This window comes from Bos indicus, chromosome 2 (assembly GCF_029378745.1).
Source record: "Bos indicus isolate NIAB-ARS_2022 breed Sahiwal x Tharparkar chromosome 2, NIAB-ARS_B.indTharparkar_mat_pri_1.0, whole genome shotgun sequence".
NCBI lineage: Eukaryota > Metazoa > Chordata > Mammalia > Artiodactyla > Bovidae > Bos > Bos indicus.
Genome location: NC_091761.1, coordinates 25152457 through 25168715, shown reverse-complemented (window position 1 = coordinate 25168715; position 16259 = coordinate 25152457). Strand labels below are relative to the sequence as shown.

Sequence of the window (16259 nt, the reverse complement as noted above, 5' to 3'; positions counted from 1 at the left end):
TGTGGAGTACCATCCGCATCCTCTTTCTTTAAGTAAAAATGTCCCAGTAATACGTTGAGGCTCCCTTTGCCTTTCAACACGAAGAGCTGACCCCCACCCTTATCCTCAGGCTCTAGTGATGAATACAGGACCCAAAGTTGACCAATTAGAATGTCAATATATCCTGTCGTCATAACTGGTTCAGAAACGTGTACGTGACCAACTTGGGCCAATGAGAGGCTCCCCTCAGGTTTTGTGCTGAAGTCTTTACAAAGATACTTTCTTTCCAGTGGATAGAATGCAAGCCTGGAGTTGTTTTTGGAATCTTTGCTACCACTTCAGCAGAGCCTGTCAGACAATGCAGCTGTAGAGGAAAGCACAACTAAGAGATTCCTGACTCTCTCTTTTGTGTGCTGCTGCTGCTAAGTCGCTTCAGTCGTGTCCAACTCTGTGCGACCCCATAGACAGCAGCCCACCAGGCTCCCCTATCCCTGGGATTCTCCAGGCAAGAACACTGGAATGGGTTGCCATTTCCTTCTCCAATGCATGAAAGTGAAAAGTGAAAGTGAAGTCACTCAGTCGTGTCTGACTCTTAGTGACCCCATGGACTGCAGCCTACCAGGTTCCTCTGTCCATGGGATTTTCCAGGCAAGAGTACTGGAGTGGGGTGCCATTGCCCAAGATCCAAATAATCTCAAAACTACAACCTGGAGCTTTTTTCATTTAGATGAGTCAGTAAATATCCTTTTTACATTTAAATCAGTTGACTTTCTTTCATTTGCAACCATAAGAATTCTGACTAACGCACTCACAGTTACAGGACAAACAACCAGAAAAATATAGTCCTCTCTGGTCTTACTTATCTCAATGACAAGTCATTGAGCCAGAAACACAATACAAATAAAATTTCTTCCCAATATAGTACATTTTCCCAAAGAATCTCAAAGCATTTACAACCTCAGAAAACAATACCCTGGAACGGAAGAGACACTTTGAAAAGAAGACCTAACTCTTGTTCATCGAGTTGAAAATAACATCGATCTTTTCCTGAGAACAGGCTATGTACCAAGAACTGTACAAGGTATTTTATAGCTTTACCTTATTTAACATTCACTATTTTATTAGGTTGGTGTTATTTTGCCCGCTTTATAGATAGGGATGTTGAGGCACAGAAAGATTTATTTTCCTGAAGTGATTCAGCTCAGAAATGACCTCTCCAGCATTTAAACTCATGTCTTTCTGGCTCAGTCTGTGCTCTTTTATGCAACATTGCTCATCTCTTTATTTACGCTAATATTATGTCAATATTAGCCTTTCTATCGATACTTGCCCACTCACCACTGACAACTGGCCTTCTGCCTCCTAAAGTCCTAGTTGCATTGTGTGAATCGGACACCTTACCTGGGCAAGGTAATTAGATCTGTTCATTTGGATATTTAAGTGCAGGATCCAGAAGGATATTCACTCAGTGCTAGATTCTTGACCTGAAAAGTCAATGCTACTGGTAAGGTGTACTTTTTTAATGTAAGGAACAATATCGTCCTACACCTTTAAATTTTTCAGTAATTTTCTCATGTTCTCACGTATAACTTTTCTAGGATCTCCCCTGTGAGGATTTCCCCTTGAATTGTCCGAGACTCTCAGGGTCTTTCTTGGTACAAAATGATCCACTTAGTCAAACCTCAAAAAGAAAGAACTGGAAATGTGATTGGTTCTCTAGCAGTATCAGTCTTGTCCCTGTTACACTGCATTATGTTTCAGCGCTGATCTCGTGCTGGCTGGTGGATGCCTGCCCATCTCAGTTAGCCTGGATTCTCATTCTTGGCATCCAAGATCAAACCTTGGTTGACTTGCATTTACTTATTCAACACAACGCGGGAGAGCTGGGTCTCACAGAGAATCCAGCTGTTGGAAGTTTGTGTTTAATCCAGGTCACCAGTTTATACTTGCCCTTCCTTCTTGGTGCCACATTTTTTGGAAGCTGTAGTGTCCGGTTCTTCCTGAGGACAGGCCCATGTTGGTTGACCTTGATAGGCTATTGAACTTTAATTCGAAAAACAGAAGGTCTCTGCTCTTCTGTCTCAAGAAGTCTTTCCATTAAGAGAAAGGTGCTAATGACCTTTACATTTGCATGATTAAGGAGGGTGCATTCAAAGGATTCCCTCATTAATAATGAAACTCCTGGATTAGTTATTGTCCCCACCCAAGAACACAGACATCGCTAAAAGATTTTCTAAAATGGTACCTCACCAGGCACCCTATGCCATCTTGAGTCAGAGGCTCGACAAGTTAGTTAGTAAAGCAGGCTGACTGACAGAGAAAGAGACTGACTTTCTGACTTTGCCTAAAGTTCCAGTTCTGATGCCTAAGACCTTGTTATTCTTCTGGCCCTTCCTTAAGTTCCACCCATGTTAGTAAGGGGCCACCTCTGTTCAGGAGTTCATACTGCAGGTCAAATTTATATTCCAGGGGAAGGCAACTTCGTAGTATAAAGGGCTAATAAAAGGTAATTATTTCCATAATGATTACTATGAAAAATTAACATACATTTCCAGAAGCTCACCCTCCTTTCACCCATTAACTGCCACAAACACGTTAAATAACACTCCATTGTCTTGAATAAACAATAACAGAATAAAGAAAACTTTGTGTAACCATTCTTGAAAATGTTAATGCTGGACTTGATGCAAGAATTACTGAATGTTCTATGGAGAACACGAAAAGCCAGAACTATAAACACTATTTGGTGAAATGGCCAGTTATATAAAGGAGAAATGGGGCAGAAGTCGGTCAGTATCCCCCACTGTACAGTCTGTGTGTATTTTGAGAGCCAAAAGCAGTTGGGAGACAAGAAAAAGAATTTTTTCGTAGGCTTGATGATATATTATATATTTATGATATTTATCTGTATTTTTACGTATTTCAAATAACTCATGATTTTAAAGCATATATAGGTTATTTGAAATACATAGAAAATACAGATAATAGTACTCCTAAGCCTCCCAGATTTAACATATTTTCACTTTTTGCTCCATTGTATTAGTTTCCTAGGGCTGCTATAACAAGTTATCACAAACTTCATGGCTTAGAACAACAAAAATGTATTCTCTTACAGTTATTCCAGAAGTCCAAAATCAATATGTCAGCAAAGTTGATTCCTTCCGGAGAGGCTCAGAGGGAGAATCTTTGCCATCCCATTGTGGCGGCTGCCAGGATTTGGTGTCTGCTGCCTTCTCTCTTCTTCTAAGGATACAGTCAGTCCTTGGTATCCATGGGTCCTGCATCCACAGAGTCAACTAACTGCAGATAGAAAAATATTCAGAAAAAAAAAATTTCTAGAAAGTTTCAGAAATCAAAACTTTAATTTGCCAAACAGCCTGCAACTATATACATAACATTTACATTGTATTTACAACTATTTACATAGTGTTAGATATGACACCCCACTCCAGTACTCTTGCCTGGAAAATCCCATGGATGGAGGAGCCTGGTGGCCTGCAGTCCATGGGGTCACTAAGAGTCGGACACGACTGAGCGACTTCACTTTCACATTTCACTTTCATGCATTGGAGAAGGAAATGGCAACCCACTCCAGTGTTCTTGCCTGGAGAATCCCAGGGACGGGGGAGCCTGGTGGGCTGCCGTCTATGGGGTCGCACAGAGTCGGACATGACTGAAGCGACTTAGCAGCAGCAGCAGCAGATATTATAAGTAATCTAGAGATGATTAAAATTATACTGGCAAAGGATGTATATAGGTTATATGCAAATACTACACCATTTTATGTGAGGGACTTGAGCATCCCTGAATTTAGGTAGATACCACAAGGTCCTGGAACCAAACATCTGTGGACACTGAAGGGTGACTACACCTGTCCTTGGATTTAGGGCCTACCCGAAATCAGGATCTCAAGATCCTTATATTAATTTCATCTGCAAAGATCCTTTTTCCAAATAGGGCACATTCTCAGGCTTTTGGTGGAACACATCTTTCAGGGGGTGGGGGCACTCTTCAACCCACTACAACTATTTACCTTAACCCTTACAAATAAAATGGCACAGATATAGTTGAAATTCCTTCCTCAACCTTCTTCTGTTTCATTTCATCCTCATTTTAACAATAATCCTAAGTGTTGCTGCTATGTATGTTTCAATACTTTAACTACCTTTATATCTGCAAAGAATTTGCAGTTGTTTATATATAGACACTACTTTTATAAGACTAAAAGATTTCTATAAATGGCAACACTGTGTACATTTTTTGCAACTTTTTTTTTTTTACTGAATATCAATATTTTAAGATTTACCTGTGCAGATACACATAGCTATGATTTACTTATTTTGACTATGGCATGAATGTCCACAGTTTATTTCTCCATTCCTCTGTTGAAAGACATTTGGATATTATTATGATTTGGATATTATAAACTTAGTGGTCATGATCATTACAGGATGTATCTCCTATCCTTGTATACACACACATGTGAGAATTTCTCTAGGGTTGATACCTTAAAGTGGAATGGATAGATTCCATTTTTTTTTCCCTCCATTTTTCTATTTTCTTGAAGGGAATATGTAGACATCAACTGTTGTTTCTTGAAAGTTTGCAAATACTAGGGTATAAACTATCTGGATCTTACTCTGTTTGGGGGATGGGTTTTTTTTTAAACTATAATTTAATTTCCGTAATGACTGAAAGTATATTATATCTTTAAAATTTCTTTTTAAAATTTTGGTCTTTTATATTTGTCTGGAAAATTATTCACTTTATGTTTTCAAATGTTTTAGTTTATTGCTGTTCATAATAACATGGAATTGGGGTTTTATAAGGGCAAAAATTTGAATATTGGCAATTTCATGTGATGACATAAAAATTTCTTGTGGCTTTAAATGTTCTTTCTTCATTTATAATTATGAGTCTCTTTCATTACTAATATCATTATTTGTATTTTTGGTTTGTTACCAAATACCTCTGTATTTTATTAGTCTTTCAAAATGTAAGAATTATCTCAGCTGTTTCTTCATTTTTTATTTCATGAATTTCTAGACCCTGATGCTGGGAGGATTGGAGGCAGGAGGAGAAGGGGACGACAGAGGATGAGATGGCTGGATGGCATCACTGACTCGATGGACATGAGTTTGGGTAAACTCCGGGAGTTGGTGATGGACAGGCAGGCCTGGCGTGCTGCGATTCATGGGGTCGCAAAGAGTCGGACACGACTGAGCGACTGAACTGAATTGAACTGAGTCTTGTTTTTATTTTTCCTTTTTGCTGCCATCATGTGACCTTTGAATTTACCCTTTTGCTCTTTTTCTAGATTCTTGAACATTGATCTCATGGCTTTTTAACATTCTATTATCTGATATAAGTACATTTAAGTTTAGTCTCTCCTAGATGTATCCAAATTTTAATAAAAGGTATTTTCATTGTCATTTGGTTCTACATATTTTTTATTTCTATCTTAAATGTTTCTTTGAAAAGTAAATTATTTAAAAGTATGTGTTTTAGTATCTATAATACAGGAGGGTTCTGTTTATTTACCATCTTTTAAATAATTCATTTAAAATTTTATTTAGAGAAAATACATTAGTTTTATAGTATTTCTCTTTATGGCCTAATGTATGATTTGTTTTTGAAGAAGTTTATGTGTGCATGAAAAGAATGGGTATATTATGATTTTCATGGTTAAGTACTGTATTTATATGAAGCTGATAATTGTGTAGTTCAAGCCTTCTAGAAGCTTATTGATTTTTTTTGACTCTTCGATCTATCAATTCTAGATACATGTATTAAAATCTACTATGATTCTGGATTTGTAAACTGACCCTGTTCATTTTTGCATTTCATATTTTGAAACTTGGCTATCAGGCATATACAAAGATGACAGTTACTTTCTCTTTGCACCCTGTAACACGTGGAATCTTAGTTCCCCAACCAGAGACTGAATCCACACTCCCTGCATTGGAAGCATTAAGTCTTAACCACTGGACTGCCAGGGAAGTCCCTCTCTTAGCACTTTTAAGACATTAACTCCATTTGCCTCTGACCTCTATTTTATTGTCTATCCAATTGTTGATTCAACGTAGGCAATCTGTCTCTCTTTATTGTTGATTTTTCCCTTTGTCTTTAATGTTCTACCATTTCATTATGAAGTTTCTAGGTAGATTACCCTACATGGAAATCTTACAGAGTCCTCAGACTATGGCTGCTGCCACTCAGCACCCATTCCCTAGGCCAATATCCTGGCTTGTCCTGACCCTGAGCTGTGGGCTTCCCTGGTGGCTCATATGGTAAAGAATCTGCCTGCAATGCAGGAGACCCAGATTTGATCCCTGGGTTGGGATCCCCTGGAGAAGGGAATGGCAACCCCTTCCAGTATTCTTGCCTGGAGAATCCCATGGACAGACAAGCCTGGTGGGTTACAGTCCATGGGGTCACAAAGAGTCGGACACAACTGAGTGACTGTCACTGTTACTGAGCTGTTGGTGACTTCTGGCTCTTATTACTCTGGCTTTGAGTTTTTGCTTTATTTCCAGAATTCATCATTTTATTTCTCTTTTTTCTTTATTCATTTTTTCACATTAAAATGATTTAGTAATATTTTATCCAGAATTTTTATGTGATTATAGTGGGAAGAGTTTCTATGTCAGCTCTGTCATCACTACTGATGAATCAGAAGGCTCTGAAACCCCCTTTACTCTTCTATGAGATCAGGAGAAAAAATATGGAGTCGACTGCTTTCCACTGAGAGCCCAGCACTGAGAATCAGGGGATAATATTCTCTTCCATTCAAAATCCCTGTCTGACTTAAGGTCAGTGACCTTAAAAATGTGATGACGTACAGAGTAAAATGTTATATAAAATTAAGTGATGCCACTGTGAAAGAATATGTTATTATTTACATTTTATAGGGGAGGAACTGGGGCTCAGAAGCTAAGTAACTTGATCAAAGTTAGAAAGGTAGTAAGTGAAAAAATTAAGATTTTAAGCTATGATTCTGAGAACAAAGCCCACATTTCCCCTATTATGTTGCCTCCTAGGAAATTGTAATCTGCATAACAAGAAGACATTTTAAAAAGGTAAAAATTAAAGAATCAGGATACATTTAAGGGCTAAGCTGTGTAGCATAGAAAAAATTATAAAAGGAAGATATCAATGTGGGGTATATATTATATATAGATATATATCACTTCACTCCTGTTGAGAGAAATCAAATAGCTGCATGTCAGTTGAATGCATTTCTCACAGATAGGATTACCTGTCGAGAACAGTTTTGGAAGAGCTCAGCAGATGGCATTCCAAATGAGAGATGCCCACATGGGCTGTAAAGGCTATAATGGATTTCATCTATGTCTGTCTCTCTGGCAAATGACATTGCCTTGAAAAGGTGGATTTTTTTCTTTGTCGTTTGAAGGCCGTATCTACTTGTAAAGAGAGGCACATTTGCTTTATATGGATTGGATCTAAATCTGTGTGGACACATCAGATTGTGTGTGTGAGTTGACCCAATTATATTGGGTGATTCTGAGGTTAGAGGTACTCTAGCTGATTTTTTAAAATTAGTAAATTAATTAATGTGGCTTTTAAATTATTTTTGGCTGTGCTGGGTCTTTGGTGCTGTGCATGGGCTTTCTTTAGTTGTGGTGAGTGTAGGCCACTCTTAATTGCAGTGCACGGGCTTCTCATTGGGGTGGCTTCTCTTGTTGCAGAACAAGGGCTCTAGGTGCATGGGCTTCAGTAGTTAAGACCCATGAGCTTAATTGCCCCATGGCACGTGGAATCTTCCTGGACCAGGGATTGAACCTTTGTCCCCTGCATTTGCAAGTAGTTCTTAACCACTGGACCACCAGGGAAGTCCACTCCAATTGATTTTTTTTACCCCTAATATTTGCCTTATTTCTTCATAAGATAAAAGGATCTGATTTCCCAAGCAAACATGCTATTTCCTGGTGTAAAGCTGATGTTAAGTGATGTCTCAGGTTTTAATTCTAAAGCTTTAAGTTGTATATAATAGAAAAACCTAAGTGAAAGTGGCTAAACAGTAAGGAATTAATTTTTCCAAACAGGAATTTTGAAAGTAGAGTGATTTCGGCCTGGTCAATTTAAGAGCTCAAATATGTCGTCAAAGACTAGCTCTTTCCATGTGTTCTTGCTCCATCCCCAATGTGCTGATTTCTGTTACCTTGCTCTTCTCATTATGGTTCTAAGATGGCTGCCTCATCTGCAGGAATCTTTCCTTCATAGAGCAAAGTAGAGGCATCAAAAAGGGAAATTTTTCCTCACAGGTAGAGAAGAAACTCCCAGAAGCTACCACTCATTCCAGAAGTTTTTTTCACAAATCATTTGCTAGAAGTGCCTCATATACCCATTCCTAAATAATCAATGGCAAGAAAAATGGAATTATACAATGGGTTTTGCTAACAGAGGCTCATTTTTGCAGGCTAGAGAGGGCTTATTTGGCCATGATAAGGATGAAGCTAATCAGGGTTCTACTGGTAAGCAACATGGGAGCGACCAGCTTTCAACAGGTAACCAAGAACACTTGCTACATGTATGTCTTGTTGGGCTGGGAAAATGTGCTAACAGTTTTTACCTCTCGGTCAGTTGGTTGATGAAGGTGATTGTCATTATTTATCCACCAAAGAGCTGTGAATAATATTTTGTTTTTAACCAGAAATACTTTCTCTTTTTTAGTTCATGAAGCTTGAATCTATAATACTAAAAACAAACAAAAAAAAACTATAGTTTCGTCAGCTCAAAACACCATCTTCTTTCTTTAAAAAAAAACAAAACAAAACACTCTACCTACTTCTCTGGCCATAGAGCTGGCCATAGAGCTGGGCATATGACACAGGATGGCTATAGTGATTGGTCTGTGATGGGCATGTGGCTCGGGCTAGGTCAAGTGTCTTTCTCAAGATTTTTCTAACAGGAGATGATAGAAAAAAATTTTTTTTGTGGGTTAGGGTGGGAGTCACATACAGCATTATAAAGGCTGGAGACAAATGTAGCCATGGTTCTGGATGATAGTTATAGGTGTCCTGAAATAATGAGAACACATGCAGGGAAAAAAAATCAGAAGCAAGGTATGGGGTAGAAAGGAGGACAGAAAAAGGAACATTCCTACATTGTTTGTGAGAATGTAAATTGGAGCAGCCTCTATGGAGAACAGTATGGAGGTTCCTTAGAAAACTAAAAATAGAGTTACCATATGATCCTGCAATCCTACTCCTGGGCATATATCTTGAGGAAACTAACTTGAATAGATACATGCCCCCCAGTGTTCATGGGCAATAGCCAAGACACGGAAGCAACTTTAATGTCCACTGACAGATGAATGGATAAAGAAGATGTAGTACATATATACAATAGAATACTACTCAGCCATAAAAAGAATAAAATACCATTTGCAGCAACACTGATGGACCTAGAGATTACCATATCAAGTAAAGTACGTCAGGCAGAGAAAGACAAGTATCGTATGATATCACATATGAGGAATCTAAAAAGTGATACAAATGGACTTCTGTACAGAAGAGAAGCCAACTTATAGAAAACAAATTAATGGTTACCAAAGGGAATAGCTGGGGATTGGGAGAGGTAAATTAGGAGTTTGGGATTAACATATACACACTCAGTTCAGTTCAGTCACTCAGTCGTGTCCGACTCTTTGCGACCATATGAATTGCAGCACGCCAGGCCTCCCTGTCTATCACCAACTCCCGGAGTTCACTCAAACTCACGTCCATAGAGTCGGTGTTGCCATCCAGCCATCTCATCCTCTGTTGTCCCCTTTTCCTCCTGCCCCAATCCCTCCCAGCATCAGAGTCTTTTCCAATGAGTCAGCTCTTCACATGAGGTGGCCAAAGTACTGGAGTTTCAGCTTTAGCATCATTCCTTCCAAAGAACACCCAGGACTGATCTCCTTCAGAGTGGACTGGTTGGATCTCCTTGCAGTCCAAGGGACTCTCAAGAGTCTTCTCCAACACCACAGTTCAAAAGCATCAATTCTTTGGTGCTCAGCTTTCTTCACTACTCTGTGTAAAATGGACAAACAAAAGGACTGACTCTATAGCACAGGGAACTGTACTCAATAGCTTGTAATAACCTATAATGGAAAAGAATCTGAAAAAGAATATATATGTGTGTGTGTGTGTGTGTGTGTGTGTATGTGTATGTCTATATAACTGAATCACTTGGCTATATACTTAAAACTAACACAACATTACAAATTAACTATACTTCAATTAAAAAGAAAGAAAGAAAAGACAAAGGCATGGTAGTGTTTGTTTCCCGAACCTTTCCTTTTTGTCTTTTTTGCGGTTTGGTGTTTTGAACCAATACATTCTTTCTTATTTAAGTTAATTTGAATTAGATTACTCTCTACTGCAACCAGAAGAGTCCTGACTAAACAGAGTCCTTTAGTTATCTAAACTATATAGTTGAGGGGGATCAACATTCAAATTGTACAATAGGGACAACAGAAAGTAATTTCAACAGAGGAAGTTTAATATAAAGAATTATTGACCATAATAGAGAGTCAGTGTAATGAGGGAACGGGTAGCAAAAGATGAGGAGAATTCTAAATGATACAGGAATAGCAGAGGTAATGGAGCAGCCACTACCCAAGGGCTGAGTTAGAGTAATCATGGAAGAGTCTGCCAGTCCCTCTATACTGATAGTCAACATGTTGGAGTGGGCAGGGTGTATGACTTACTGAATGGCAGAAATTCCATGCATGGAGGAGCCTGGTGGACTACAGTCCATTGGGTCGCAAAGAGTTGGACAGAACTGAGTGACTAACACTTTCTCTTCACTTTCAAAGGTATCTTACTGGAATTCCTTGAGAACCTCATAATGTACTGAGTCTGGGGTCCAAGCATAAAGATTGCCTTACTTGAACCTGAAGAAATATGCATCTTTAACGGTGGTTCAGGATAACTGTTCCTTATTCAATTCCTTTCAGTAGTCAAAAAATGAAACTCAAGGCCATTCAGCTCACTTTAGGTTGTTTCATAAACAAAACAACTCCAACAGAAGATTGTCACAGCAAAGATTTTGTTGGATAGCCTATCCTCTTCCATGAAGTACAGTACAGTTTCTCACAATCATTTGGTCATTTTGTTAGTCTAGGGCTTAGAAAAAAACATTCCCCCTTACAGAGAAGAGGCTGCTGTGTAAGAGACACGACACAGGTTCTGGAGCTGGACGGCCGAAGTTTGAAGCTTCGTTGGCCCTTTCCTATGCATGCGATCTTGGATCCTTAAGGATACTTAACCATTCCCGTTCAGATTTATTTCATCTATAAACTGATTATAATGATAGTCTCTCCCCCAATGGTTGCTTTGAGGATTGAGTGAGTTAATACGCTCAGTTGTTTAGAACAATTCTGTGCCTCCTGGTAAGTGGTTGGTGCTGCTAAGTCGCTTCAGTCGTGTCTGACTCTGTGCGACCCCATAGATGGCAGCCCACCAGGCTCCCCCATCCCTGGGATTCTCCAGGCAAGAACACTGGAGTGGGTTGCCATTTCCTTCTCCAATGCGTGAAAGTGAAAGTGAAGTCGTTCAGTCGTGTCTGACTCTTAGCGACCCCATGGACTGCAGCCTACCAGGTTCCTCTGTCCATGGGATTTTCCAGGCAAGAGTACTGGAATGGGGTTGATAAATTGTAGCTATTAGTATTAAAATCAGACCCTGGAAAATAAAACCACCAGAGGGCTATAAAAGAAGACAAGGTTAAATTATTTGCAAACCCAAACTCTCTTGAACTCTAATTCTTGATGTTTTTGTCTACCAAAAGACCTCGTCTGAGTGGGTAAAACAAAGAGAGAAGAGAGGAGAGAAAAGTGAGGAGAGACACACACACAGACACACACACCACGGTCCTTCATCCACTGTTTTCTCATCCCTTAGTAACCAAGAGACCTGTTTCTGCTCTATTTTCCCATGCTCCTGATTAGGCTCTATTTGGCTAAAGAAGCCAACATTCTTTGATTTCTGTAGTGAAGTCTAGGTCAGTGTCAAGGGGAGTCTCTGATCTCTTCAGTTGACACTTTGTCTGAGAAAAGAGCAGCTCTGTTCTGATTTTATTATGTAGCAGACGATTGATAAGGTGAACAACCCTTGTGTCAGTTTAAATTATGCCCTCTGTCCTGTTCCTAAACAAAAATTTGCTAAAAATCCTCTGTTCAAATCCTATGCTCAAAAGTACTCCCCCATGAAGATTTTCCTTCTATTCACAGACCCCAAAATGCAACAGTGTGACTAGTGGTGGAGGGTAGAGTCTGGGAAAGGGAAGGCCTACTGCAACAGGGAGCAGGGTCATTTGCTGACTTGAAATAAGGAAGTGGCTATGTGAATTTCAGGGGACAGAACAAAGCCCCAAGAGCAGAAGCGCAGGGCAGATTTTGGCTGACTGTAGGTAACATTTCCTGATAGAGTGACTAAAACAAGAAGGGCCACTGTACTAAGTAGAGACTTTTCTGAAATAGTTCAGGTGCAAGTAATGCATACTGCAGAGCAGATTCCTGTCTTGCTGGGGAGAATGGATGAGGTGACCTCTAGACTTTCTATGATTCCATGACACTTGATGAGCAAAGGAACAGCTGTGCTTTGACAATCAATCCTAAAGAGAGCTCCTGGATCATGGTGACTTGTTAAAAGTCTCGGGCATAAACCAATTCTCATTTGGATATCCTGACTCATCAGACATTGTCAAGGCTTTCACTACTTAATCCTCTCAGTAAGCCAGTTATTTAAAAAAAAATTTTTTTTATTTATTTGGCTGCACTGGGTCTTAGTTGCGGCATGTGGGATGTTTTGTTTGTTTTAGTTGTGGCATGCAAACTCTTAGTTGCGGCTCACAGGATCTATGAGTTTCCTGACCAGGGATCGAATCTGGCCCCCTGCACTGGGAGCACAGTCTTAGCCACTGGATCACCAGCAGGATCACTTGTTGACCACCAGTATCAGTTATTACTTCACTTTTACAAAGGAAGAAACTGAGGCTCAGAGAATTTAGGTTGCCAGTCTTAATTAAAATTCAGTCTCATCTGTCTTTGATGTCAAAGAATGTCTTTGACACTTGGAAGGAAAGTTATGACCAACCTAGATAGCATGTTCCGTCTAGTCAAGGCTATGGTTTTTCCAGTGGTCATGTATGGATGTGAGAATTGGACTGTGAAGAAAGCTGAGCGCCGAAGAATTGATGCTTTTGAACTGTGGTGTTGGAGAAGACTCTTGAGAGTCCCTTGGACTGCAAGGAGATCCAACCAGTCCATTCTGAAGGAGATCAGTCCTGAGTGTTCATTGGAAAGACTGATGCTGAAGCTAAAACTCCAATACTTTGGCTACCTGATGCTAGGAGCTGACTCATTTGAAAAGACCCTGATGTTGGGAAAGATTGAAGGCAGGAGGAGAAGGGGACGACAGAGGATGAGATGGCTGGATGGCATCACCGACTCAATGCACATGAGTTTGGGTGAACTCTGGGAGTTGGTGATAGGGAGGCCTGGAGTGCTGAGATTCATGGGGTTGCAAAGAGTCGGACACGACTGAGCAACTGAACTGAACTGAACTGAACTGAAACTGAAATACTGCTGAAAAGATGCTATACAAAATTAAGTGAACTTTAAAGGTAGTCAAATAAGTTCAGATACAAAAGTTTGTTACTATGTCATAAACAACAAAATCTTGACTTTTCTCATTTGCTTTTCAGGAAAAGAGGAAAAAACCCTTTTTCCTCCCTCAGCTTTAAAACTTTCAGGCCCATGGCAGGCTATGAATAAATTGTTCTTTAAAAATCATAGTGGACATCACAGTGTTTCTTTCTTCTTTTGTATTTGCTAATTCAGAATTGTGAGTAGTATGAATTCCATATCTTTATTACGTCAATTTTTCTCCACTATCTTCTTTCCTTGCTCTTTCTTCTTTCTGCTCAGAAAAATATGTCATGTTCTTACAGGGGAGGAAAACTTTTCCTTTCCACCCTTGTAGGTTCTGTGGTTGGTCTAAGAATTTGATTGACATAAGACAGATTAACAGGTGGAAAACATTTTTTTTTTTTAAATTATGGGCACAGGAGCCTCACAAAAGTATGAGGCTCAAAAGGCAACTTCCTTCAAAAGAATCTGGAGAATATATATATTCATCAGATTCTTTTTATATATATATAAAACTGAATCATATATATTTCTGAAGAATATATATACATATATATATAACTGAATCACTTTGCTATATACCCCAAACTAGAATATATTATATATCTGAATATATATAGAAATGAATCTTATATATATATATATATCTGAAGACTATATATAACTGAATCACTTTGCTGTACACCCAGAACTAACAGAACAATGTAAATCAACATATGTCAATCATAAAACAGCAGCCAGACAACTAAGACACCTACTATCCTGAGGTGAAGAGAGACAGGGGTTTGGAGTTTCTAGGTGGTGGTGGTGAGGAGGTAATTTCTGGAAAGGTGAAAGGAGGAAATACATGGTAAATAATGAATGCCTTGTTACACAGTTAAGCCTCTCAGGTGAAAAAAAGTTATTTCTGTTAGTGATTCTCTTCCTGGTCCAGTTACCCTTTCTAGTGAAAATTTCCTTTACAAATGTAGATTTCCACCCCCCCCCCACAAATGGGAAAATTTATATTTACTTCTAGGAGACCGAGGTTGGATCCCTGGGTCAGGAAGATCCCCTGGAGAAGGAAATGGCAACCCACTCCAGTATTCTTGCTCGGAGAATCCCATGGACAGAGCAGCCTGGAGGGCTACAGTCCACGGGGTCGCAAAGAGTTGGACACAACTGAGTGACTAACACTTTCACTTTCTTTAGGTAGTTTTCAGGGAGGAGACTGTTGAATAGCTTTTTTTTTTTTTTCCTGAGATTTCTGGGCCTTCAGCTAAAAACAATCTGCAAGTCAAAGTGGCATACTTTGAGGTTACATGTTTCAACACCTTCACTCTCCTGGACTGTCCAAAGTCTGTGTCTAACCACTTTGTTTCTTTTCAACCAGGAAACATTTACCCTAGTAACCAAGTAACTAATTCACTCAATTAACTTCCTCCTCCATCATTTTGGTTTAAGTGACTTAATTGGTTTAAGTGACTTCATTGCTAAATCCTATAGTTTTACAACCTGTTCTGGCTAAACTGCATCTTCAAAAATACTTTTTAGCTTAATCAGACACACTTTAAATATTATACTTCTTAACAGAAGAGAACCATTTAAAATTATCTATGATGAAGGTATGGGCTTTCCAGGTAGCACAGTGGTAGAGGAATCGCCTGCCAACGCTAGAGATGCAAGAGATGAGTCTTTGATCCCAGGGTTGGGAAGATCCCCTGGAGTAGAAAATGGCAACACAGTATTCTTGTTTGGAGAATCCCAGGGACAGAGGAATCTGGCAGGCTACCATCCATGGGGTCACAAAGAGTCGGACATAACTGAGTGACATAGGCATACTTAGTCCACATACCTCACTTGATTCATATTCTCAAAAATGGTGCTATTTATAGAATTGTAAGTTGACTCTGATTTTCCCCTTGAAAGTTGTAGGAAGGAGATGAAGCATCTAAGGACTGAAGCCCATGATTTAATGAATGCTACCGGGCTTCTCAGGTGGCGCTAGTGGTAAAGGACCTGCTTGCAAATGTAGGAGATGTAACAGATGTGGGTTTGATCTCTGGGTCAGGAAGATCCCCTGGAGGAGGGCATGGCAACCTACTCCAGTATTCTTGCCTGGAGAATTTCATGGACAGAGGAGCCTGGCAGGCTATGGCCCACAGGGTCACATAGAATCAGACACGACTGAAGCAACTTAAAATGCACTCCTGCACACGCACAGTGAAACTGCACAACTCAGATTGAGACTTGGACCCACTGTCTTTTCATTGAAATCACACACCTGGTCTCAGAACTTAATGAAGCTCAGGCCCTTTATGTCTTGTCACAGGAAGAATTCAGTGAGATACAAAGTAATAGGTCAAAGCGGATTTATTTAGAGAGATACATATTCCATAGACAGAATGCAGTCTGTTTCCAAAGGTGAGTACAGCCTTGGGAGAAACACACTCTACAGAGAGAGTGGGGGCTATGTCAGAAGATGAGAGACCCCAGAATATGAGGTGGTTAGTTTTTAGGGGGGCTTCCCTGATAGCTCAGTTGGTAAAGAATCCACCTGCAATGCAGGGGACCCCGGTTTGAATCCTGGGTCAGGAAGATCTACTGGAGAAGGGATAGGCTACCCACTCCAGTATTGTTG

At 39.7% G+C, this 16259-nt stretch overlaps 2 protein-coding genes across 2 annotated transcripts in view; both read right to left on the bottom strand.

Moving 5' to 3' along the window:
• TLK1 (tousled like kinase 1) overlaps positions 1-3228 on the bottom strand; it is a 249020-nt gene extending 245792 nt beyond the window's left edge. The window contains exon 1 of the mRNA XM_070799047.1: positions 3093-3228. The gene's annotated coding sequence lies outside the window, so the exon portion shown is untranslated. The remainder of the gene's footprint in view (positions 1-3092) is intronic.
• METTL8 (methyltransferase 8, tRNA N3-cytidine) overlaps positions 3149-16259 on the bottom strand; it is a 174063-nt gene continuing 160952 nt past the window's right edge. The window contains exon 10 of the mRNA XM_070799098.1: positions 3149-3279. Coding sequence (XP_070655199.1) covers positions 3272-3279 — 8 coding nt within the window. The 3' untranslated portion in view covers positions 3149-3271. The remainder of the gene's footprint in view (positions 3280-16259) is intronic.